The sequence below is a fragment of the Talpa europaea genome (assembly GCF_964194135.1).
Source record: "Talpa europaea genome assembly, chromosome: 2".
Taxonomy (NCBI): Eukaryota; Metazoa; Chordata; class Mammalia; order Eulipotyphla; family Talpidae; genus Talpa; species Talpa europaea.
In genome coordinates, this window is record NC_140068.1 from 85,396,373 (window position 1) to 85,423,783 (window position 27,411).

The window sequence follows — 27,411 nt, forward strand, 5'->3', positions numbered from 1 at the left end:
CTCATTGCTCCTCATTTTCCTACCTCTGGGTTTTTGTATCTCTTAATTTTCTGCATGGAAAACTGTACTCACATATTCATGTAGCTCACTCTATTACTTTGTCCCAATAGCTGCTAAAATGTTAACTCATCAGAGAGGCCTTCCTTATCTAAAATATGTTGGCCCACACATCTATCACTCCCTTTCCCTATATTTATTATTCTCATTTATTTACTACCTCTCTGCTAGAATTTAAGCTTTATGAAACCATAAAATGTTGTTTTCAGTTATTGCTGTAACTTCAGTGCCTAGAAGAATATTAATCACATAAAGACACTCAGTAAGTATTGAGTGAATGAATTGTAACAGGGTGGTCCCCAGAAAAGGGGGAGGTTCCAGGTTTCCTGCCCCACCCAAGGGAGGGTAGAGCTGAGCAGGGAGAGAAAAAGCTGCAAAGGAGACTGAGGAAGAAAGGAAGCAGGATGGAAAGCCAGAAGGAGACCTGAAGGAGGCACATGGAGCCAAGAGACACATGAAGAAACTATGCTTGCCTTTTGGTCGTGGACTGGTTGATACAGATGTGGGTGAGAGACCCGTGGGGAGGTGACAATGGCGGTTTTTGTCTTGATTTTCATTTTGCTCTTTTCCCTCCAGACTTGTCTGGTGGTTTCTGATCCCTTTCTGTGGGTTCCCACTGGAAGATGCTTTAGACTTGTGACAGGCTTTGAGGCCTTGTTCTGGGCCAATCCTGCTTGGGTGGACTTTTACCCAAGAGGGGATGGGTAACTTTGGGTGCTTGATTTAGAAACTATATTCTTTGCCTTTACTGTATTGTTTCCTAATTGTATTAAAGTTCCTTCCCATTAAAGTCTCATTTGTTTAGTGTTGATGCGGCGGATGGCAGAACCAATTTAGAGAAGGCAGGTTTGTAGGGTTGGGGTGCCCCTCTCCCTGCCCTGTAACAGAATGAGTGAATAGCAATCTCATGTTATTATTAGAACTCCTAGTATGTAATCTTGTGTCAGTTCACTGGTCCCATAAATGTTATTCTCTTCTGAGAGGGAGTATGGAGAAAAAGTGGGTGTCTTACATCCACACCCTAGTTGTCCTCACAGCCTTTGACCCTTACTGTTCTACCCAGCTCTTCATTGAAGGGGGCATGCTGTTTCTTTCACACTATTTCTAGCAAAGTGGTGAAAGTGAGACTTTTCACACCTCCTGCCATTTTATCATTTCTTTATTCTGTTCTGCACTGTCACACAAGACAGTGTAAGTATACCAGATTTGACAGAATTTTTGACATAACAAAAAATAGCATGTAGGCAGGTAAATATTAAAGTTGTACATGAAATATTTCTTTTTCCATCATGCAGGAAAAACATACTTAGATTGAGCACTTCACAAAAAGTACCCTATTTATAACCATTAAATTTTACACACGGGGCTATCCTTGTCTTTTTTGCAAGTTGACTGCAAAGTATACACCCTTCTTTTAGTCTCATCTGATCCCAAGGAGCTGATTTCACTGCAGGATCCATCTCCCTTCTTCCATTAGTACATTTCTCAAAGTCTTAGTATAGAATAATTCTGACTGTTTTAAGCAGGACTCATAACCATTGTCCTTGGGACTTGATTTCCTCAAAACAGATCATGGTGGTCACAGGAACTCAGTGTCCAGTTCCCTGAACATCTGTATAAATGTTTAGTCTTCAGATTCTCCTCTGAATGCTTGTAATTCCAACGTATCTTTCTTTCTGTCTTTCAGATCTCTCCCAAAGACAGTCATCTTCATTTTCTATAAGATACATATATTCAAAACCTAGAAAGAGGAAATTAAATTAAATATTTACTCCCAAATGATTAAGACACGCCCCTCTCACAGTAAAGTTAGTGCATTATTATAAAATATATGCTCCCTTTTTTCATACCTTGACAGTTTTTTTTTTAATTTCAACACTTTAAGGAAGTTGTTCCATTGTCTTCTGATTTTTATGGTTTATAGTAAGAACTCTGATAATTTTTAATTTTGTTTTTCTTTATCATATCTTTGTTTCCAAGCTACTTTTAAGAGTTTTCTTCGTCACTTCAGCAGTTTGATTATGATTTGCCTTGGAATGATAGTCTGTATGATTCTTCTGGGTTCATTGAACTTCTTGGATCTGCCAATTATAGGTATCACAAATTTGAAAATGTTGCAGCTATTATTCAGATACTTTTTGTGCCTACCTTTCTGCATCTTCAAATTTAATGCATGTTATATTTTTTGATATTGTTTTATAGGTCACTATTCTTTTCATTTCTCTTTTAGTCTTTATATACTTCATTTTGGATATTTTCCATTGTTATGTTAAATTCCATGATTTTTATTTTTCAGTGTCTTATTTTCTGTTAATCCCAGATCAGTGTAGCTATATTTTGTATCTTACATATATCTTTTCACTGTGCTTCTGCCTTTTTGAACTGTAGGAAATATTTGATTAGCTATTTCCAAAATATGTCTTTTCTAGGCCCATTTCTTTTGAATAACTTTGCTGTTGTTTATATGTTATATTTTCCTGTTTCTTATAGGCTGGAAAATTTTTGAATAGATGCAAGATAAGTATTTTAAGTATCATAGATAATAGATTTTAGTTTAGTTTTTGGCCGTTTTTTTTTTTTTTAAAAGATTTATTTATTTATTTATTTATTTATACAAGCACTGGGTACAGTCAGAAGTGTGGGAGGGTGAGAGAATTCGCCAGAGCCAGAGCTGGGAGCAGAACAGGTAGACTGATGAAGTACACTGCTGCGGAGAACATCGGGCACGGCAGGAGAGATCTGCACGCCGTGTGGGGCCCTTGCCAGTGGCCAGAGATCAAACTGGCACTGCAGAAGCAGCGGGCAGCTTCCCAGCCCAGCGCTCAACCGCTACACCACCAGGAAGGCCCAGTTTCTGGCCTTATTATAAAACATTTGTTTAGAAAAAAAATATTTTAAACTTGTTGTTAAGCTTTGTTAAAATCACCCAGAGTGATTTTTAAGATAATATAATCCCAATACTAATAATCTTTTAAGGACTTTACCCAATGATCTATATGTTACTGGAACCTCCCACTCAGGATCCCAAGACTGGAGTCTTGGGTGTGCCCTGGGCATTATTTAGCTTTCTCTTTAGTTTTCTTTTTCACCTTCCTTATCCAGCTCAATAGTTTCCTCTCATACACTCACAAGTCAGTGATCAAGCAAAAACTCAAGGAGACCCTTGTGTATGGCTTTGAAGCACCCTTATTCTCTCAGTGAGACTCCCTCCTCTCTAATCTTCCTCCCTGGCAAATACTAATCTTTTTAAACTTGCCTAAACTTTCATCTCTATCTCCTTAATTTAGTGAGACTATCAGGTCTGTGGGTTTTCCCGCCTTGTTCTGTAGGCTGGAAACTGCCATAGGACTCACCTTATTTCTTTCTTTTCTCTTGGGGATTTCCATCCTATTCTGTGGTTCTTGACCCACTTTACTTCTGTTACTCCATTATGACCAGAAGTGAGATTTTTCAATTTGTCAGAAGTTTAACAAAAAGTTAGTTTTGAGAAGTTCTGAACTGGCACATAAATTAGGAAAACTGTTTTTTCTCGGAATTGGTTCTTAATTTGATCTGAATCAATAAAGACTGGGTGTGTTCTTATGGGGTTTTGTAGAGTTGTGGGGTCCTTGGGTTCACTCTGGGAAAGGTGTCACCAGAGCTTCCGTTTCAGCGGCATGCAGCGACTTTTCCAGGCAAGTTTCTCCACGAGACAGAGATGTTAGTCATATTTAAAGAACAGGTTTATTAGGGAAAGGGAAAGGGACAGGTTTGCTGAGAAAGGCCTACGTGGTTGCAGGCAGTTGGCCTTGAGGAGAGTGGCCTCCGCTGAAGGAGGTCAGTGAAAAGAAGTCCCAGCCTAGTACAGGTCAGGGGCAGGCAGGAGGCTGCTGCCTGCAGAGAGGGAGTTGGTGAAAAGAAGCACCTGCATAGTCACAGGTGGGCAGTGGGAGAGCTGCCGGAGCCTGTGCAGAGACTGCACTGATAGAGTCCCCTTCTGTTTGAGAGGGGTCACTCCTCCGTGGAGTGGCCTGTTTGTTGCTGATTTGGGATAACTCGGAAAAAAACAGGAAGGGATCAGAGATTCCAGTGTGGGCCCAATCTTCGTATCTTTATCCTCAGGCCTGTGCTCCACTCCTTGTAGCATCTGATCCTGCTTGGGTCTCATGCCTGGTGATGCGGCACTGGTGCCTGAGGGTCACGACCTCTACAGCTGGGTTAATGTTCATGTTATTCCCCTATTCCTTGTGTGAGTCAGGTTTTAGTCTTGTGAGGCCTCCTTTCCAGTTTTTCTATTCTTGTCCTCCATCATGTTCTATTTCACAGACATTGAAACTCTCTTAGAGTAAATTATTTTTAGCATTTATAGGCAAGTAGATTTAAATCTGCATCATAAATATTTGTGAAGAATTGATGTCATATCCAAGTGGGTTGTAACGACACCTGTGTGTTTCAGATTTAATTTGAAATAAAAATATAGCCAGAATGTTTCCAGAATACCAGTGGGAAATATCTCTAATTATCTGATATAAATGACATCATTCATATTCATTCATTCACTCATTCAATCAACAAACATTGTGGATGCATAGATGACTAAAGCATGGTTCCTGCTATTTGTGAATATCATAATTTATAATTCCCAAAGGAAATTAATCTACAGGCAGGACAAGGGCTTGCTGCAGAAAACCTTACCATTCAGGGAATAACACGTGTGCTATGTGGCAAGAACATGTATTTCAAAGATGAGTTCTGGGGGCGAGGAGGCTGGGGAGATAGTCAAAGGGCAGATCCTCAAAGTCTGACTGTGTTTTCCTATGGCCTTTGGAAGAAAATAGGAAGTATTGACATTTTCTTCAATAAAATAAGGAGACAGTGAGTGATAGATCTGTGTTTTAGAAAGCTGATTCTGTTACTTCAGTGGAATAGTGAAGAATACAATGGATGAAAGTAAAACTGGAAGCAAGGAAACCAATTTGGAAGCTAAACTGATTCAGTAATCCAGAAATAAATGAGGAAGAACTACACTGAGGGAGTAGTGGAAGGATTGGATTAAAGGAATAAGGCAAGCAATAAGGGAAGTATTTAGAAGATAAAACAAAACAACTTGGGTCTGATTGGATAAGAATAGTGAAGAAGAGGATTTTGTCTAAAATGATTTCCAATTTTTTAACCTGTTGGACTGTGTTCATTGAGAGCTGTGAACCCCATCAGGGTTTCCCTACCCCAAAGAGAACTCAAAACAACCTGTAAGGATGCAAGGGGAAAAAAGTATAATTCCATGTATAGTATAACATGTTTCTCAAATTGTCATTTCTCTTTGTATGTGTCTTACGAAAAAGACAGACAATAATCTAATTCAATAGTGCATGTGTAATTTATTTAAGAAGTGAATATAAATATATTGTAAGATGTGCTCAAACATTTTATTAATCAGGGTAGCAAGACTGAAAAACTTAGAAACATCAAAGGAAGAATAAATTTGGTTTTATGGAGAATTTAGAACCTGCGGAACATTAGGCAGTAATATCTAGTAGGCAGTAAGGCTCTTGATCAGACAAGACTGTCCAATAGAACTTTAAGTGGTGATGGAGATGTTCTAAATGTGTACTTTCCAGTATAGTAGCCAATAGTCTCATGTGGCTGTTGAACACTTGAAATATGTCTAGTGCAACTAAGGAAGGTTTTCATTTTAATTACAAGTTATTTAAGCTTAAATAGCCGCATGTAGTTAATAGCTATCATATTGGAAAGCACAGTTCTAAAATTTAGGAGAACAGGCTCTCATTTTTGAATGCTTCTACTACCTAAGACTCTTATATACATTTTAAAGTAATTTATTCATCCCAGTTACCCTATAGAGAGTATTGTAAAAGAGACAAGTGAAATTCTCCCTCACTCTATCCTTTTAATGATACAAGTTTTTATTACAGACAAAAGTATATTTGCTCTGAAATATGTATACTTTGTTAGATATTAATTCATCTTTTACAACCCAGTAACAATTTTGTATTTTTTTGCAGGTGGTTTGCTCTGTTAGAGATTCAAATATTTATTATTTTAATATTTTATAAATATGATTGTAGACTTCTAGACCCATTGCCAAAACAGGTAAGCGTTTTCAGAATTTCGAATAGCCTGACTTTAAAATTTGACAAAGTTCCTGGTCCCTTGGTTTTGATTACTAAAGATGAACTGCTGATCTCCTCACTTAGGCCTGATCTTAGCAGTTACCTAATGATGAACCAGCCTGAAAGGATATTCCCCTTAATTCCAGCTTTAATTTTTGTGCCCCTTTACCCTAAGACCAGACCTTCTAGCAGTGTTTCCACCACTTACGGTAAAGAACGCTCCTAACCAATTTACCAATTTTGACTTTGTTCCCTTGGCTAAATGAATATGGCCTTGATGTTAGGCTTCCCTAGAAAGAAGAGTAGTGAAGAAGAAATTTGAACCACCATGTATATGGGTCCAAGTCTGAACCATCCATTTTGGAGACGAGTCGCAGCTCTTGGCACATCTGGGAAACAATATCATAGAAGAAAAAAGTAAAGGCTGAGCAAAAATGAAAAGTCCTTGACCCTATTCATACCTCTACCCTTTGACTATCCCAATCATTTTCCCCCTCTGTATTTCTGTTTTCCAAGACCAGTGCCTCTGAAAGTAGTATAAACATTAGAATCACCTGCAGGGAGGGGTGTTGTGACCATACAGAATACTGATCCCCACCCTTAGAGTTTCTGATTCAGAAGGTCTGGGGAAGGAATCAAGAATCTTCATTTCTCCTAAGTTCAGGGAGCTGCCAGTGCTGCTGGTCTGTATAACAAACTTTGAGAACCACTGTCCTGGGAAATAAGGGAAAGTTGGAGTTAATTTCAAATGTTTGGACATAATTTTAAAAACTCTAAATAGAAGGTCCTATTTAAACTAAGGGTGAAGCTCAGAAATTAAACCTCGCAATCTCAGGGCTATTCACATAACATTTTGTGCTTTGATTTACTCGATATAATAAGGCTAATGTATGGAGGGATAAATAAAACTCTTGGGTGACATTTCAATAGGAATTATGTAAGCATATAAGTGGCACAGACAATCTTGTATTACTGACAAATATGCACATTTCAGCACTTTCCCTTAATTTATTTTGCAGTTCTATTTTGAGTTCAAGTAACAGTGAAGATAAGAGCCCTCAAAATCCTACCATGAAGGAGAAATCAAATCACCCTTTACCTAGGTTCTCAGGAAGTTTATAGCTTTGCTCTCCAGATGAAGGTCCAGCTTTCTACTCACCAAATACTGGTTCCTAGTCCACCAAGTTAAATATCACTATTTGTCCAGGAAAGATTCAGCATCCAATTACTTTCCTGCCAGCAAGAGGACACTAGAATGCCTTTTCAGATTACAAAGATGACATTTGTCAAAACCATATAATATCTAACCATAGAGATCAATAATTTTGACCACTTCCTTACGCAAGATTTTTCCCAGTAGTTTCTTCCTAGGTAAGGATCTTATTAGCTGTATTATTATATTGCCTACATACATCCTATTTCTGTTTTCATACTACTAAGGTAAGAACATTTCTTAAAGAAATATTATATCAGTTGACAAAAGGTACAGGTCTAAATAAATTCTCATGATCACAAAAAGCATTTCATTTCACAATTCTTAAAAGAGAAAGATCATTTAAAATTAATTATTAGACTTGTTTTAATAAGTTGTAGAATGAGGTTATCAAAAAATACAGAAAATAAACTAAAAATTAACAAGCTGTTGTAGGAGATGGGTTACCTGGTTGTGTTCTGAACACTCTTTTCAAGTGCAGGGACATCACTGGATTTGGAAATCAGGTCTCCCTGGTGAATGCACCTGTCAAAGTAGCAAAAATCAATGACCAGAATCACCAGTTTTAATTTTGCAACAACCCAATGTTTTCTTTTACCTCAAAGGAATTTTTAAGGAATTAATTTAATTTCAGTTTTCTCCTATAAAGAACCTAACGCTAAGTAAATGCTACAAAGTTTTCCAGAATCTGTGACTGAACAACTGTGTCCAGATGCTTATACAGGAGCAATTCCATTTAGAGCATTCATAAACAGACCCACTTTAATGCTCTTGCAAAAGCAATCTAACTTTTGCCAGCACAGTGAGATTTTGTTTGTTTAGTTGGTTGGATTTTTTTGTTTTACATTTTGTGGGCATCAGGGATTCTTAGAAAATTTCACAAAATCTGTGGATCACCTTTTTAGAAGGGTGATTCTTTCTTTTCATACTCACAAAAGTATAGGTGCAATTTCAGAGTCCATGGAAACCCTGCAGTTCTTTCTAGCCACTCCCCTAATAATCTCCTCACTAGGGAGCCTGTTCTATGTCCTTTGCATCATAACCTGACAATAGACTGATGATCTAATTTGGACTGACCCCCACTTTCCTTGCTAGTCATCTCCTCCCAACCCTCAGGTTGACAGAAGAGGTTGCTTTTCACATTCCTAAGCCTCAAAAACCTCTGTGTGTTATTTGCAATAAACTGACCTTCCCTCACCCACACACTCCTTCACCCTTTCTTCATATCAGAACACAAAATACTCTTTTGAAAAATTGTGGTCTTAGATACTCTGTAATAGTGGTTATACCGCCAACACCATGTTGTTTTGTAAACATCCCTAACATGTAGCATAGAGGTCTTACCCAGTGATTATAAATGAGATGTCAGTTTGGGGGGCCAGAAATGTAGAAAGAACCCTGTTTATGCTATCCTCCTTAGCCAGACAAAATGAAGGGTGGGTGGCAATGGCCTTGGGATATATGAAATTGTGAAGAGATTGCAATTAGAATAAGGGATCTGCTTTCTTTTCTGCCCCTTGAAGACTAAGGCAATGCTTAACATTGTGAACCTCATCAAACAAATGCTTCCAAACTTTCAAACCAAACTCAGTAACTTTTAGAGGAGATTACAATTGAATAAACCTTAAGTTGAAACTGGCGACTTTTTTCTCTGAATCTAGAGTTCTCTCCATTTGGTGGGAGTACAGCAGCCAGAAGGACCATGCCGTATTGAATTTAAAAGGAGAAAATAATGTCTACGTGGGCCTACGAGGACCAGGCTTCTGGAGAAGCAACATCCGCTAGCTGGGCACCCACTACTCAGCATCTCAATCTGAGTGAGCGCCACTAAAACATGCTGCTTAACTTTATTTTAGGATTTAGTTCAAGAAAATGTCCAAATGGTACGTATGTATTTGGCATCTCAAGAGTAGACCAAGAATCTGACATCATTCTCAGTGACATAAAGACCCAAACACAGGGTTTATAGAAGATGTTAACTGATTTTAAAAAAAAAAAGAGAGAGATTTCCTCAGAAATTGGAATCTGGTTTTATGTATCACTGTATTAAAGCTTTAACTTTCTATTTTGGAAAAGGCTAAAAATCTTAGACTCCAAAAAAATTTAAATAATTATTTATGAAAATTTCTGTTTTTTCTTAGTATGATTTTTAACTAGCAACTGGAGTTTGTAAGCTCTTTTAATATAATTATTTCTTATAAACACATCTAATGCCAAAAGTATGATAGCTTTCTAAGACCTGTCAAGACAAAGATCGTGTCTTATATTCACTTACATACTCAACTGCCTCAGGACAGCACCTTCTCTATAAAATATATTCAATAAATGTAATCGATTGATTTATGTTTTAATTAAAGTGAAAACACCCTTTTGAATCAAGGTGTTTATAATTATAGTTTAAGAGAAAATATTTTTGCTAATTATAGAAACACAAATAAAATGGTATGTCAAGGCAAGTAACATCTGAATCCGTTACTTAAGACTTGCGCCTGAAATATTTGCTGTGAAATCCAGACAAGAAATCCTATCATCTTCAGAGGAAACACATGACCCTAATAATAGTCATCAGTGATGTCATGATTTGTCCTCCAATCGTCAATAAAATGCTACTTGTTTCATTTATATCACAGTAAGGAAGTTTTGTAGTACACACTGTCCTCTGGATTATTTGTTCCCTTGTGCTAGAATTATCCCGTGGGGTTGATAATGATTGCTTAGTCATCTATGTCCTATCAAAGAGCAGATGACTCTCTAGGAGAAAATTAAGTACTTTGGAGTGCATTAGCTCTTCCAGACTAATACAGTGGTTTGCCAGCTTAGCTAGCAATTCATAACTTAGATTAGCAGTCTTTTGGGTCTGGAGACAGAAGGGGCTGAAGAAAGCAGCTTACAAGTCCATAGCGGACTTGAAAATTGCATACCACACCCTGGCAGGTTCTGCAAGTATGGCAAGTGGGTTCTCAAGGAGGGCAGGTCCTCTCAAGCAGTTGAAGCCCACAAAGAAACATATAATATCCTCGTCAACTAAACTTGCAGTCACTGAAGGCTAATGTTTGTCTCCTTTTCCTTTTTTAGTAAAGATGAATGTTAGCTGACAAGCTTATGCACTTGAAAAAGATGGTAGAATAAAGAATGGTAAGAGAAATAGACTTGGAGGTCCCATATTTTTCTTCCTAGCCTGAGATTTTATATTTATATTTATTTTTATATATCTATAACATAAACCTCTCTATTTATATGTGTTAACATGGGTTATCTGAAAAGAGAGCCTCAGACAAGGAGTTGTGTGCACAGAGTTTTAGTTGAGAGGTGCTCTCATGCAGCAGAAGTAAGCCATGAGGAAGAATATGCCAATATTAGGGTTAGTTACCAAGGTAGGTGTTGTAGCCTTGGCAGCTTCATTTCATAGACCACCTGAGAAACATATGCACCTCCCTCCCAGTATTGTCCCCCTGAAAGACAAGAGGTAGGAATAATTATCAACTTGGCTTTGTTCTCCATTGATTAATGATGACACCCCAGGACATTAGCCCTGCACTTCCCAGCAGCATTCGTGTAGGGGAGAACCTAACTGGTTGTGTTAGGGGTCTGAGCACTAAAAGGTCTGAGCTTGCACAGAACTCTTCACTGAACCTGAAATCAGAGTTGGCCCAAGGGTATGTGGGGGGCGGGGGGCGGCAGCAGCGACATCTGATATTCTCCTTCCTTGCACCCCTCAGACCACAATAAACTAAATCCATCACCTAGTCTTCAAAGTGGTGGCTGGCCGCAATCTCTACTAAACACCTAAGGCACAAGGATTAATTTAAAAAGCTACAGCTCCCACTATTGCATCTGGATGTGTATGAAGTCTTAGTGACTATTCATCTCACTCCACCACATATTCTAGATTTCTCTCCCCTTGATACAACATTCAAACTGATCTGGGCTGCTTGCCTGGTGAAATGAACCAGATCTGATCCCTGAGGGATCTGTACCCATAGTAGCTTTGCTTTTGTCAAACTGTGATCACTATTCACATTATTACCGGGTATGAAGGCAACAAGAAGTGTCACATGAATCAGCTAGGTCTCAGATTACCGCTGTCTCCTTCCCTTCTCTAGCAGCAGTCATGTGTTGATAACTACCAAATGGGTATTTCCCTTCCCTGACTCCGGGTCTAGCATTATGAGGAGTCCCAACATGCCCCAAAGGGACAGTTGTATCATCAGTTTCACTAGAAATCTTACTCAGTCACTTGGTGGAAGCATCCTCTTCCCCTCTGGAAACAAAAGCCTCTCATCTAGCAAAGCCTAGACTTTCAGGGAAAGGGCACACACATTGCTCAAGTGGTGCTCTGTAAGTAATTGTGGAAAAGGTCAGTCCTATTTCAACCCCTGTGTTCCCAGACCCGTGTCTTCTAGTTACTGGGGGCATTTCTAGCTACTGAGCATAATGCTGGCCATTGGGTTAGATGGATTGCATCATATGATGCACTGGTTACTTAGTGCAACCTGGGAATAGAATCTAAACCCACAGAGATGTCATCCCTAAGAGAGCACCTTAGCGGCTTCCAGACAATGTGTTAGTATCAGTGAATCTCATATACATGGCCATTATTGAACTTCTTTTGCCTCAGCATGCCTTGTCCTGGAGTGAAGTTATAAAAGACCCAATGTCAATTAACAGCAGGCATTTTGTGAATCCTCCAGTGATGCTGTTGTGTATTTTTTGCAATTAGGCCCAATATTTTATGCTGCCTGGGCATCTGAAACCAAGTAGACTTCAAAGGTGGATCTCTAAGCACAAGCTCCCCTCCCCAATCTGCTCCCACTGAGAAGCAGATTGGACAAGTAATCCTCCCTGTCAAGGGGACATGATACAGTGTCTATTTGAATGTCCCTCTGAATGTCAGGCACATCCCCACATTTCTCTGTGCTTGACAGTTGCATGTGACCAATTTGGGCCAAGGGGCTATAAGTAGAAATGATGAGTGTGAATTCCAAGTTGAAACAAGGACATAGGAAAGGATAAAAATTGTCTTTATTTCCCTCTTCCTCTGGTGGCATGATGGGGGAACTGTGCAGCAACGAGAAGGCAGAGCCTCCATCTGTCTGAGTCCCTAAGTGTCAGTGAGAAGGAAAGAGTCCTTCCCCACAATCTGCACTGGACACATGGTGTGAGCAGAAGACACTGATGTTTGCTGCCCCAGCATAAACTAGCCTTCCTGAACAATCTCAGAAGCAAAACTCTTGAGTTTCTGTTCTGTTTTATGCCTTTGACCCTCTATTCTATGATTTATTTTAGAGGAATATGCAGTTCCACTTGCTGCATACCCGTGCAAGAGTGGCAACGTTACACTAAAATGACTTCATAGGTATTCTATGCAATACTGTCTTTTAAAGGCATAATATTGAAGTTAAAATTATATTGTAGCTGTTGTGCTTTATTTTCTGAGTTGTCAATTGGTTATAAAATTGAAAAAGATTCTCACACAAAGTAATTTCTAAGTGAGTCACTTGAAGGTTATTAACCCACTTAAGAGTCATTGAACAAAAAAATATATTTATTGATGATCCGGTGTATTAGACACTGTCCTTGTCATTATAGGTAGGTCATAGAAGATCAGAATAGCAGGTCGATAGCCAATTGCTTACATTTAAAATCCAGCTCTGTCACTTTTTGTTATGTGACCTTTGCAGATTATTTCCCTCACTAAGCCTAGGGACTCCAATGAGACTAATAAGGCACACTCTTTAGGGTTGCCATGGCTTGAATTATTGCCTTAACATGAAACCTAGCCATTGCAAGTGTAAAACGGGTATTAGGTAATGTTATTGATCAGGTGGCTTTAACCAGATATATCAAGATTGTAAATTTTCTTTTTGTTTTATCAAAAAGTATCTTGCTAGATAGGTCACTGATCAACTCTAGTTCCTTTGGAAGAACTGGAAGCTCCTTAGCTTGGTAGAATACGCTGCACAATTAAAGACCTTTTCCTGAATGACAGTCAATAATACTATTTCAAATAGCTTTCTCTTCACTTAATCACCTTAATGTTAAGTAAGTGCATCCAAAAGCATTGAAAGTGATTCCTTTTTTTCCTCTCAATCTGTTAACTGGCCAGTGTGTATTTTATTAATCTGAGTCACAGATTGCATAAAATATTTACCATCATGTCTAATGTAATATTCCTTATTTTTTCATTATCATATGAGGCAATATATGGCAGAACTAGTTTAACAGAGATTATTTTTTTCTCCTTTCAAAAGTAAATAAAATAATACAAAATAGTAAATCCAAAACTCTCTATGGTTGGCTATAGGAGATAGGAAGGCAGCTGCTGTATAACAGAAAAATGATGGCTGCATTGTGGAAAGAAGCAAGTTCAAGTTATAGTGTGGCCTTTTGACTTCAAATGATAGTGAGTCAATCAGTTCAATTATCTGAGCCTCAGTTTCTTTACATGTTAAATGGGTATAATATCTAAATGGGTTTTCTTTAATTACTCAGAGTTATTTTTATTTTTTCAAAGATTTATTTATTTATGCATACAAGAGCTGGGGTACAGGCCAGATGTGTAGGGGATGAGAGGATTCACCAGAGACAGAGTGGGGAGCAGAACAGGTAGATTGACTGAAATACACTGCTGAGGGGAGCAGCGGGCAAGACAGGAGAGGTCTGCTGCGCTATGTGGGTAGCTCCCTGGCTGGCCGGGGATTGAATTTGTGTGGCAGAGGCTGCGGATTGCTTCATACTGCTGTGCTTAACCCCTTGCACCACCAGGGAGGCCCTAAATTTATTTTTACTTAGCACCTCCACATATATTTGATTGCATGATTTCAAATAAATATTTTTAATTACTGAAATAAATATATGAGCCTAAGTTCATTGTATCTCAAAAGGTTGTGTGCGGAACAACTGGATATTCACATGCAAAAGAATGAAAGTGAACTGCTACCTCACAACATGTACAAAACTAATCTAAAAATGGGGCTCTGTGGCATGGGATGAAGCTTGGAGAAGAGCAAAGTGAAGTTCTCCTTAACTGTAAAGAGCTTACACTAGATTGGCAAGGGGAGCTGAGCCCTGGAGCTGAGTCCTGAAGAGTGGGAGGGTGCTGTGAAGTCAGGGAACCCAGGTAGAAAGGCACACAGGCTCTGGGTGCCAACCTTGCTGAGTGAGTCACAGAATCTTTAAGAAGTCTGGGACTTCCGTGGGTGGCAGTGATATAAGAAGCAGACTTGAAATACTGGTGACTAGGGGCGCTTCTTTTTTTTTTTTTTTGCACCAGGTAATATCCTTGATTCTACTGTTAGGGAGCCCCAGAATTCATTATTTACACAGAATTTACTCCTGGTCCAAAAATACAGGACTTCAGAATCGCTGTTGTGATGCCTTACAGGCTATCTATGAAGTTGTTTCTTTGCACATCTGCCTTGTGTTTTTAGTCATGCATATTCCATTGCTTATTTTTCATGATATTTAAAAAAGCTTTATTGAGATACAGTGGACATACTGTACTTAAGTGTAGGACTCAGTGGCTCTTAGTATATTCAGAGTGGTGCAGCCATCACCACAGTCAATTTAAAACATTGTATTGCCTCCAAAATGAATCCTATTCCCCTTCGTTATGACTTGCTCAGTCATCCCATGCCCCAGAGCCCTAGACAATCACCAGTCTACTTTCTCTCTTCACAAATTTGCTTTCTAGATAGTTCGTATAAATGGAATCATGTAATATGTAGTCCTTTGAGTCTACATACTTTAGCCCATTTTCAAGGTTCATCCACACTGTAGCACTTATCAATATTTCATTCCTTTCATTGCCAAATATTGCATTGTATGTATATGCCACATTTTACCTATGCATTTGTCTTTGAGGACTTCTGAGTCATTGCCCCTTTTTTGGCTATTATAAATAATACTGCTATAAATATTTGGATGAAAGTTTTTGTTTGATGAAAACATCAACTCAAAAAATGATTCACTCTACATTGTTTATTGCAGCATTATTTACAATAGCTAGGACATGGAAACAAGCTCAGTGTCCACTGATAGAGAATTGGATTGAGACAACATGGTATATCCACAGAACGGAATACTATTTACCCATAAGGAAAGGATGAAATATTGCCATTTATAGCAAAATAGAAGGAATTTGGGGGAATTATGTGTACTAAAGCAAGTCAGAATGACGAAGATAAATATTGGACATTTACACGGCAGATGATTCAACAAAGTAGAAAGTGTCGCTGCCACTCAGTTCCCATTGTTCTTTAATGGGCCTTAGTGGCTCATAAAACTCACGATCTAACTAAATGTTAAATATAAAGATGGCTGAAACTCAAAATTTTTCCAGGGAGTAATGAGAAATTGTTATTTTTCCTTTTCCTAGTGCAGCAAAGGAAAGAAAAAGCAGAATGGTTAAATTGTTATTTTAGAACATTCTGAAGGTTTATAGATCTTAATATAGTGGCACCATGAGCTTAAGAGAAGTATAAGTTAATGCTCGTAATAATAATCAACATTGATTCTTTGTGATTGGAGTTGTGTAAGTGTTAGGGAGAAAAGGATGTCCTAAAGCTAATTCCATACAGGCTTTGTGGACTCCACCCCCCACCCCAGGCCAAAGCCAAAGACACTGGGAACTCCAAATCCCATCACCCCAAAGGGAAGGTAGCTGGGACCTGAAGGTGGGGGTTAAGCAGCCAGGTTGATATAAAAGACAGACACGTGGGCTTTGGGGGATCCCCATTTTGGCTCTCCGCCAGCTCGCAGCATCCGGCCATCTCTGAGAGTGACTTTGGGTTTCCAGGTCGTCAGATCGGGTAGGACACATTAAAGACTTTATTTCCCTATTTTCTCCCTGAGTTGTACATTTTCCTTATTTCCTTTTCCCTTGTGTAGGGTAAAGAAAATATCAGGCTTTTCTGCCCTTCTGCCATCAGGATAGATGATGGATCCTTGTCCTGAATGCATGCCTGATGGCGGGCACCTGGAATAGGGTGTGGGCGTAGGTAGATGGGATTCAGCTGAGCTAAGACTGTGCTTTTAAGGGCGGCGTCACGGGGACGCCAGCAGCAGCAGCAGAAGCCAAAGCCGAAAGAGAAGCCTGCCAGCCTCCCAGCTAGCACCCCTGCCTGCCATATGCCTGGTGAACCCCAATAAAAAACCTGCAAAACCACTGAGGACTCTGACTCCTCCTTTACCCGGTCTGCATGGGATCAGAGAACCTGCACTGTGTCCTGTCCTGCCCTTTACACCTTGTAAATAAACCTTTTATTAACCTTTTGTGTGTGCCTGTAGTGGAGTATTCTTAAGTCCCTTTTAAGCACGTGGGTGAGGACCCACAGCCAGGAACCCGTTCAATATCGGGGCTGCTCTATAACATAAGCACTTCACATGCTTTCCTTTTCTTCTTTCAAAACAAATAAGAGCCGCACTCAATAAGGAAATATTGATTTTAGTCTTCAGCTCTAAGAAGTGTGACAAACTGATTCATAAAACAAGCATCCTGAAACTGTTCACAATACTTGGAATGAAGTTAGGTAAGAAACCAGAGATTCTCACTGTATAGTTGCTTACCTTGGTGGAAATAAGCAACAGTGTTTGATTTTTCAATTCATTTCTCCCTCAGAAGAAATGAAAAGTTTCACTAAAGACAAGAATTTCAAGGCAGGGTTTTTCTCTGAAGCACTCAACAGAGAGAAATTCTGTCCCATCAAGACAGCCCAGGATAAAGAAGAGGCCTCGGTTCTGGACTTAATTGTAGTGTTTAGAGGAAAAAGGCTATAAACTGAGTCCTGCTTGCCCTGCTCAGCTATACCTTTTTTTTTTTTTTTTAAGATTTATTTATTTATTTACACAGCACTGGGTACAGTCAGAAGCACAGGAGGGTGAAAGAATTCACCAGAGCCAGAGCAGGGAACAGAACAGGCAGACTGACAAAGAAATACACTGCTGAGGGGAGCAGTGGGCGCGGCAGGAGAGGTCTGTGCGCCATGTGGGACACTCGCTGGCTGCCCGGGATCGAACTGGTGGTGCAGAGGCTGCGGGCAGCTTCTCAGCCCAGCGCTCAACCACTGGGCCACCAGGGGAGGCCCTCAGCTATACCTTTTGCACCTCATTTTCTCCTCTCTAACACCAGAAGTCTGCCCTAGAAGAGGGGAGCCCTACAACCCTGCACAAGCCTCACTTCTGATTGTTAAACACACATGATTGTGTAATAAGAACTTCACGAGTAGGTACCATCAAAGACTGAGTTGGTGGGGTAAAAAAGTCACAGCTGTAGGCCCTTCTGCATCTTTTGTCATGAAGGGGATAAAGACAGCAGTGAAAAGAACACTGAGATTAGACACAAACCTACATGACTAGTTCCAGCTCACTATCCACATTTTCCTAGTCTATAAAAAAAAAGGGGAGCAATTGTGATAGTCCCTTGCCCTGAGGTTTACATTGAACCACTTTGTTGAAAGCTGTTACCTGTCAGGTGGCCTGCAGTTGTAATACACAATAATGATTGAAAACATTTCTGCTTCAACTTCCCAAATCTGTGACCTACCCTGCAAATTGAAGGCAATGTTCACTGCAGCTCTCGGCACTGATAGACCTCGGGAATTTCTAGCTATCATCTTTTTAAACTGAAACCCATTTGTGCTCTTCTTCAATAACTGAGCATTGCCACTCCGCTTTTTCTGTCACAGATGTCCTGGTTCTTATTTGCAGTTCTAGACAAACAAGCCTATTGGCGGAGACCCACATATTTCACATTCTCCTTCGACAACTTGCTGTGAACAACTTCAATTCTTTAATAATTTTTAGAGGTCTCTATCCTCTCTACTTTCTCTTATGGAAGAGGCCACAATGAACCCAGAAACTGTCTTTTCCATGAAAATGTGCTTTTTAAAGGCCCCAAACCAAATATAAAGACAAAAAAATTTGGTCTAGTCCCTAAGTTGCATTTCCAACATTCTTTTCCCATGCTGTGTTCATTTGTTATTTGGCTGTAGGGTAAGGAAAAAATGTCAGGCTTTTCTGCCCTCCCGCCATCAGGATAGATGATGGATCCTTGTGGTCCTGAATGCATGCCTGATGGTGGGCACCTGGAGTAGGGTGTGGGCATAGGTGGATTAGATTCACCTGGGCTTTTAAGCGCTGCGTCACAGGGATGCCAGGAGCAGCAGAAGCAGAGAGAGAGAGAGAGAGAGAGAGAGATTGAGAGCCCAGATAGAGTGAAGACCTGCTGTGGGCTGGGAGGCCTGCCAGCCTGCCAGCCCCCCAGTACCCCTGCCTGCTGTGTACCTGGTAAATCTAGATAAAAGACCTGCAAAAGCCACTGAGGACTCTGACTCCTCCTTTACCCGGTCTGCTGGATCAGAAAACCTGCACTGTGCCCCAATACTGCCCCTACACTGGCCAAAAGGAAAAACATGCACAAAATAAAATTAAAATGAGACACTTTCCTCCCATAGGTCAGAAACTGAAATACAAATGAAAATATAGATGAGCCCAATAACCACCCACCAATTTGTAAACTCTATTGAGATTTGACTGAGTTTTTTTTTCTATATCATAATGTATCATTTAAGATGGCTTTATGGAAAGCCAAAAAGTGTCTTCACTTTTATTCATTCATTCATTCATTCATTCACTTTTTAAAATGAACCAAAAGAGTGCCAATTGTATGTTTGTGTGTGTATGTATAAAGATAGAGGGAGAGGGACCTCCTTGGTGGTGCAAGGGGTTAAGATGCAGCCTGTGAAGCTGTCCACAGCCACTGCAGCATGAGTTTGATCCCCAGTTGGCCAGGGAGTAACCCACATGGTGCAGCAGACCTCTTCTGACTTGCCCGCTGCTCCCCTGAGCAGTGTACTTTGGTCGATCTGCCTGTTCTGTTCCCCTCTGTGTCTGTTGTGAATCCTCTCACCACCACCACCCCCCCTGTACCTCTGGCCTGTACTCCAGCTCTTGAATGCATAAATAAATAAATCTTTTTAAAAAAAATGGAGGGGGAGAGAGAGAGAGAGACCTGCCCTAAAGTTTGTTCTTTATATACAAGTTAGATTATCTTCCTTTCAAGGGCCCTTCTAACAGAATATACTTACTACAACCCTATCATATAGGTACTAGCATCATCTCCACATTTCAAAAGAGGAAATGGAGGCCCAGAAAGGTTAAGCAACTTTCCTAACATCACACAGATAGAAGGTAGTGAACCAGGATTCAATCCATGCATTTTGGCTTCAGGATCTGTACTATTAAATGTCTTTCTTCCTCTTCTATAGTCACTACCAGCAATTTACCCCAAAGTAGTGAGTCATGCAGGTATTTCAGAGAGACTATGTTGAAGCCTATCAAATTCCCTCATCTCTAAACAATATAGGCAATCATTGCTTCTAATAATTCATAAGCACCTTTATATATGATTTTTTAAATACCATGGAGCAATGCTGTGCACCAGGAGGATGATTTAATGTACTTTTAGTTCTTAATAATATGTTTTCTCTAAATGTTTTCATACTTATTATCACTGACATAGTTGTGAGGAATAACATCATCAGAGAAAGGAAGCTTAAACAGTAATAAACAGCTTTCCCTTTGTTTAGCTTGATAGTCATGTTATCAAACCACATTAGTGATTCCACTCTGAAAATATCAACTGAATTCCATCAACATCCCATTAACCAATAGGACCGATCTCCAGAATTGATGTATGGCAAGTAGCAAATAGATGCTACAGAATTTGCATAGTAAACCACCAATAAACAATAACTACCATCTCTAAAGTTTGGTAGTGTAGTTGGGGAGTTTGGGGGTGAAGGGAAGTCATAAGTATCTACAAATTTTCCCAGGCAACAGATTTCCATAGAACACTGTTCTCGGGCCTCCCTGGTGGCGCAAGGGGTTAAGCACAGCACAACAAAGTTATCCGCAGCCTCTGCAGCATGAGTTTGCTCCCTGGCCAGCCAGGGAGATACCCACATGGCACAGCAGACCTCTCCTGTCTTGCCTGCTGCTCCCCTCAGCAGTGTATTTCAGTTAGCCTGCCTGTTCTGTTCCCCACTCTGTCTCTGGTGAATCCTCTCACCCCATCCACCTGTATTTCTGCCCTGTACCCCAGTTCTTGTATGCATAAATAAATAAATCTTAAAAAAAAAGAACACTCTTCTTTCTAGTATATTCAGCCCACTCTCTGCTTCTCTTCTCAAAAATCATTCATTACCTACCTGCCCCCACCCTACCCACACACACACACTCACAAATATACCCTAGAGTCTCTGGATTTTATGAACTTTGGATTTTATGAACTACCCACATCCTCATTATAAGATCATAGGTAAAATTTACAGGCAGAAAATAACAGAGCATCATTATATACAATGGATGCTAAAATAAGTGCTGCTGTGAAACTCCAAGAGCAGCTGAAGAGTTGTATCACCCCTGACAAGGCTGGGCATCATAGCCACAAGTTCCAGCAGAGATGGTTCTACATCTGAGGCAAGCCTTCAGCTCTTCTTTTTTTTTTTTTTAAAGATTTATTTTTTCATGAATACAAGAGCTGAGTTACAGGCTAGAGGTGTAGAGGATGAGAGGATTCACCAGAGACAGAGTGGGGAACAGAATAGGCAGATTGACTGAAATACACTGCTGAGGGGAGCAGCAGGCGAGACAGGAGAGGTCTGCTGTGCCATGTGGGTTGCTCCCTGGTCGGCCGGAGATCGAACTCGTGCTGCAGAGGCTGCAGACAGCTTCACAGGTTGCGTCTTAACCCCTTGTGCCACCAGGGAGGCGCCGCCCTCAGCTCTTCTTAATATTGCAATTCACATTGTCTTTAGTGCTGAAGACAAAACAACAAAAGTAAAAACTGCAGACCTGTTGCATTGTTCCTTTTCCTTTCATACAGAACCGTTTTATTTTACCTGGCTTTCTTTTGCTGAGCAAGGAAACTTCTCCAATCTCTCTTGAGATCTCTAGACATTTTATCAGTTAACTGTTTCCCTTTTCCTCTTGGAAATACAGCTACATTACATTTCCCAGCCTGCCTTGCAGATAGGTGTGGCCATGTGACTGAGTTCTGAGCAGTGGAATGTGGACAGAAGTAGATACCCCACTTGTAAGTTTGGTAGAAGAAGCCATTGATGTTGGGCTCTGCTCTCTTCCTCCATCAGGGTTTCAGTGAATGGCTCTGATACCCTAGGGGAGGGTGGAGACACTGATGGAGGAGATCTGGGCCTTGACTGACTACATAAAGGTCACCACCTCCCAACCCAAACCACAATGAAATGTAAAGATGGTAATTAAGCCACTAAAATAACATAGCAATTTTATACTATGCATAACTTTATACCATAAGCATATAGATATCCTGCCTTGTATAATTATATGAGCTATAAAACAATTTAAATGCTATTTTCCTTTGGGTCAGACTTAAGTTTCAATAGCACATGAAAATTATTTCTGTTATTATGCCATGAAGAAATCTGACTTTTCTCAGTTTGGAGTACAAATAGCATAAAATGACACAAAACAAACTTCATTTAAAACAGATTAAAATTTTATCTGATTTTGTTACAGGGCAGGGAGAGGGGCAGCCCAGACCCCACAAACCTGCCTATTCTAAATGGGTTCTGCCATCCGCTGCTTCAACACAAAACATAGGAGACTTTAATGGGAAGGAACTTTAATACAATTAGGAAACAATACAGGAAAGTCAAACAATACAGGAAACAATACAGGAAAGGCATTTAGTTTCTAAATCAAGCACCCAAAGTTACCTGTCCCCTTGTGGGTAAAAGTCCATCCAAATGGTATTGGCCCAGAGCAAGGCCCCAAAGCCTGCCACAAGTCTAAAGCATCTTCCAGTGGGGACCCACAGAAAATGATCAGAAACAACCAGACAAATCTGGAGGGAAAAGAGCAAAATCAAAATCAAGACAAAAACCTCCATTGTCACCTCCCCACGGGTCTCTCACCCACATCTGTGTCTCCCAGTCTACGACCAAAAAGCAAGCGCAGTTTCTTCACATATCTCTCAGCTCCATGTGCCTCCTCCAGGGATCCTTCTGGCTCTCCATTCTGCTTCCTTCCTTCCTCAGTCTCTACAGCTTCTTCTCCTCCTTGCTCAGCTCTACCCTCCTTTTGGGTGGGACAGGAAACCTGGAACCTCCCCCTTTCCTGGGGACCACCCTGTTACAATTTGACTTATTGTAGTTCATCCAGCAATAAATGGAATGTGGTAAACTATCTTTATACAGGTTTTGTTAGGGGGAAAAGGATGTCCCAAAGCAAATTCCATATAGGCTTTGTGGACTCCACCCCCACCCCAGGTCAAAGCCAAAGACACTGGGAACTCCAAATCCCATCACCACCAAAGGGAAGGTGGCTGGGACCTGAGGGTGGGGTTAAGCAGCCAGGTGGATACAAAAGGCAGACACGTGGGCTTTGGGGGGGGGTCCCCCATTTTGGCTCTCCACCAGCTCGCAGCATCCGGCCAGCTCTGAGAGTGACTTTGGGTTTCCAGGTCGTCGGATCGGGTAGGACGCATTAAAGACTTCATTTCCCTATTTTCTCCCTGAGTTGTATATTTTCCTTATTTCTTTTTCTCTTGTAAATAAACCTTTTATTAACCCTTTTGCGTGTCTGTAGTAGAGTATTCATAAGTCCCCTTAAAGCGCGCGGGTGAGGACCCACAGCCAGGAACCCGTTTAATATCGGGGTTGCTCTATAACAGTTTCTCTATCATGCCTTTCATAGACTTAAATGGGGTAAAAAGAAATAATTACAATTAATTTGTATGGAAATTTTTTTAGCATTTTCAAACACCAAAATAACCTACCAAATCATGTCAAATAACACATGAAATTCAAAATAGCACTAACATATAGTAAAAGAAGGGATGATATGAAAAGCACACAATTCCTGGGGAAAGGAACTTGAATGTGTCATTCTCACTGCTTGGGGGAATACATTGCCTGTCTGGGTAATATTTAACAAGGTTAAAACTAAGCCCCCACCCCTTGCCCAGCAGGAAGATTTGGGAGCCCTGAATGAAAGGAAACTGATAAGGCTGCTATGGGAACCAGGCCTTTGGCCTGATCTCTTTGACCCTGAAAGGCAAGCAGGGCCAGGACACATTTTGTGTCAGTTGTCAGCACCCAAGGCTAGACATCCTAGGACTAACTAGCCCAAACCAAGTCCCCAGTCATGAAAAGCCAGCAAAAACAGGTGATAAAAGGGAGCCCCAAATCTTTATTCACACAGAGTTCTCCCGTCTTGCACACTGCTTCTCTTAGCAGTATATTTCAATAAATCTCCCTTTTCTCTTCTTCACTGTGTCTCTGGTGAATTCTTTTACCCTGAGGCCTCTGGCTTCACCCCCTTTTTCTCCCACAGCATTGCCTTTATAAGAACTACTGCAAAACAAATGCTGAAATGTTTTGGTTTTTGCCTTTTGTTGTAAAAACAAAAACGGTCATTGGATTTCTTCTGGTTACTGAAAGTGTAACAGGGTAGTCCCCAGGAAAGGGGGAGGTTCTGTTAGGGGGACAACAAGTGAAAGGGGGGAATTGTTAGGGGGAAAAGGATGTCCCAAAGCAAATTCCATATAGGCTTTGTGGACTCCACCCCCACCCCAGGTCAAAGCCAAAGACACTGGGAACTCCAAATCCCATCACCACCAAAGGGAAGGTGGCTGGGACCTGAGGGTGGGGTTAAGCATCCAGGTGGATACAAAAGGCAGACAGGTGGGCTTTGGGGATCCCCCATTTTGGCTCTCCGCCAGCTCGCAGCGTCCGGCCAGCTCTGAGAGTGACTTTGGGTTTCCAGGTCGTTGGATCGGGTAGGACGCATTAAAGACTTTATTTCCCTATTTTCTCCCTGAGTTGTACATTTTCCTTATTTCTTTTTCTCTTGTAAATAAACCTTTTATTAACCTTTTGTGTGTGTCTGTAGTAGAGTATTCATAAGTCCCTTTAAAGCGCGCGGGTGAGGACCCACAGCCAGGAACCCGTTTAATATTGGGGTTGCTCTATAACAATAGTTTTATGTTTAAGACAGCACAATTGTTGTTAGACATCCCTTTGGTGCAAATTAATAACATGAGCACTACCTTCAAAGCCCAAAACCAGGATGGGTGGTGGATGGGCAGGGTGGAGGGGGAGAGGAACTGTAACAGGGTGGTCCCCAGGAAAGGGGGAGGTTCCAGTTTCCCTGACCCACCCAAGGAAGGGTGGAGCTGAGCAGAGAGAAGAGGAAGCTGAGAGGAAACGAGATGAGATGGGAAGCCAGGAGAGCAGCATGAAGCACATGGAGCAGAGAAAGGTGAAAAAATTGCACTTGCTTCTTGGCCTTGGACTGGTTGAAACAGATGTGGGTGAGAGAACTGTGGGGAGGTTAACAATGGCAGTTTTTGTTTTGATTTTGTGCCTTCTGTCCCAGAATGCTGAGTACATTTCTGTTGTAGAGCAACCCCGATACAAAACGGGGTGCCTGACTGTGGGTCCTCACCTGCGCGCTTAAAAGGACTCATTCATAGCAGGAATCTAGAAAACTTAAATAAGGGACCAGGAAAATGAATAACTATAAGAAAGTGAAAATCAAAATCAACAAAAAACTATGAACCAGAGACACTTTTAGGGGGGCGGGGGCGGGAGGGGAGGGATTGGGGTCAGAATGGGGGGCTGCAATTGTATGGGGAATATAACAATAAAATTTATAAAAAAAAAAAAATAAATAAATAAATAAATAACAGAAAAAAAAAAAAAGGACTTATCAATGCTCTACTGCAGGCACACGTGAAAGGTTAATAAAAGGTTTATTTACAAGGGAAGGGGAAATGAGGAAATGTACAGCTCTGGGAGAAAAGTGGGAGACAAAGTTTTAAATGAGTCCTACCCGATCTGCCGATCAGGAATCCCAAAATGGCGCTCTGAGAGTTGGCCGCCAGCCAGGAGCGGTGAAGCCAGGAGGCGAGCGATCGGGAGCCAGAGAGACCCCAAGGCCCACGTGTTTGGTTTCTATATACAACCTGGCTACCCAACTCCACCCTCAGGTCCCAGCCACCCTCCCTTGGTGGTGATGGGATTTGTCTTTCCCAATGTCTTGATGGCTTTAGTCTGGAGTGGGGGTGGGGTCCACTGTATGGGTTTAACTCAGGACATCATTTCCCCCTAACATTTCTGCTTCTTTCCTATGGATTCCCAATAGGCGATGCCTTAGATTTGTGGCAGGCTTTTGGGCCTCAGTGGCCCTGCTTTGGACCAACCCTGTTTGACTGGACATTTACCCACAAAGGGATGGGTAACTTTGGGTACTTGATTTGAAAACTATATTCTTTGTGTTTTCTTTGTTGCACATTAATTATATTAAGTTCCTTTCCATTAAAGGTCTTACACACTAGAGTGTGTTTTGTATGGATGTGAGGATGGCAGAACCTATTTTAAGTGGTCAGATTTAGGGGGACTGAGGTGCCCCTCTCCCTGCCCTGCAACAGGACCACTAGAATTACTTCCCTCTGATTTGGAAAAACAGGGAGGTTTTACATCATGACCCCTCCCCCAACAGTTTTTCTTTTCCTTTTCCTCTTTTCTAGAGGCTTCTGTTCTAATAAAGGAGAGTATGAGTGTGAAGTAGTGATTGTTAGGTGGCCAGAGGCTGGCTAATTTCTCTGTGATTCTTATGCTAGGAAAGAAAGAAAAAAGCTTGTTTGCAGAAAGCTAATGCCTGGCAGGCAAAAAAGGATGGCAGATCCAGCATTGGACTTACTGCAGGTATAAAAGAAAAAGAAATGACTGAGTAATCATTCCAGGCACTGGCACCTGTTAAAAAGGGCCTGTAGAAGAAAGTCATTTCAGTCTCTTTCTGAAATGTTTGCCTAAAACTCTTTCCAGTCCTACACTAGAGATTCAATGGGAAAAACAGAATGTTTGCTGTTTGTTCCCCAAATAATGACTCACCAAGTGCTGATTTATTGAATTAATTAGTGAAGAAGTAAAATTAGTGTCCTATTTCATAGGTGTGAAATGAGCTATTCAACAAATACTGTGTGTAATATACAACATTCTTAGTCTGTGATTATCTAGGTACTTTATTTTTTCACCTTAACCCAGCTAACAGGAGTACTTCATGAATGAAGGAATCTCTCCTTGGCTCCCTAAAATATTCTAAAGATGTAGAAAATCTCAACAAGCAATAACAGATTCATTACATCAGTTGTGTAATTATAACCATGGACCATCTCCAACTGCTGTTCCCACCACAGCATCATGGAGAAGTCAATCTGTAGAGGCCTAGATGACGACACTTTTTCCAGTGGACCACACACAACCAGTTGTAACAATAATTTAACTTTGTTAATAACTGATTAGCTTAAAGACACAATTTTTAAAAAATTGCTTAACAAATTATTTTTAGGTCTTAGAGAATGTTCATAAAGGATTTGATATCCACTCAGACTGAACATGACCACATCACACAATGTTTTCAGTTCTCAGGAGTTGCCTCACAGTTGTTGCTAATATTCACCAAAAGTTGAAATAGTGGTATGTTCTTTTGGTTTGATTGTTTGGTTGTCACAGTAATGCTGATTTCAGAGTGGTGCAATATAAAGATAGAATCAGACTACTGGCATGAAGAAAGGGAAGCAGTGAATCCTGAAGAAGGGAGAATATTCAGGGGAAGATCCCTGCTCCCAGAGACATTGCCTCCTGATAGAAAATGATTAAAATTACTGAATGCTTCCTGTTTCAAGCATAATAGTATAGGAAAAATAAATCATAATCAAAGTAGGAAGAAGTTCAGATTTAAGAGGCTACAGATTTGAGTTCCAGTACTGATTCTATCTCTTATTCTATCTCTTAGGCAATTCACTGAGCTTTACTTTGCTCTTCCGTAAAGTGATGATTTTATGGATTATTTCTAAGACAACTTTTAGTTTTCTGATTCTCTCACACTTCAAAATTCATAACATTTCCTCTCTGCTTTTGAAAGCATTCAGGTATCTTACTTTTATGCTACTTCTTCACCCGTTTTCTTTCTGTGAAATCTTTAACA

The 27,411-nt window shown here is 40.5% G+C and overlaps 1 protein-coding gene across 2 annotated transcripts in view; it reads left to right on the forward strand.

The window, feature by feature from the left end:
• CYP39A1 (cytochrome P450 family 39 subfamily A member 1) overlaps nt 1–9,113 on the forward strand; it is a gene marked incomplete at both ends in the record, with an annotated part of 80,777 nt that extends 71,664 nt beyond the window's left edge. For both annotated transcript variants that reach the window (XM_084227730.1, XM_084227731.1), the window contains 2 exons: nt 6,060–6,147; nt 9,042–9,113. In XM_084227730.1, coding sequence (XP_084083856.1) covers nt 6,060–6,147; nt 9,042–9,113 — 160 coding nt within the window. The remainder of the gene's footprint in view (nt 1–6,059; nt 6,148–9,041) is intronic.
• Nucleotides 9,114–27,411: the final 18,298 nt, after the last annotated feature.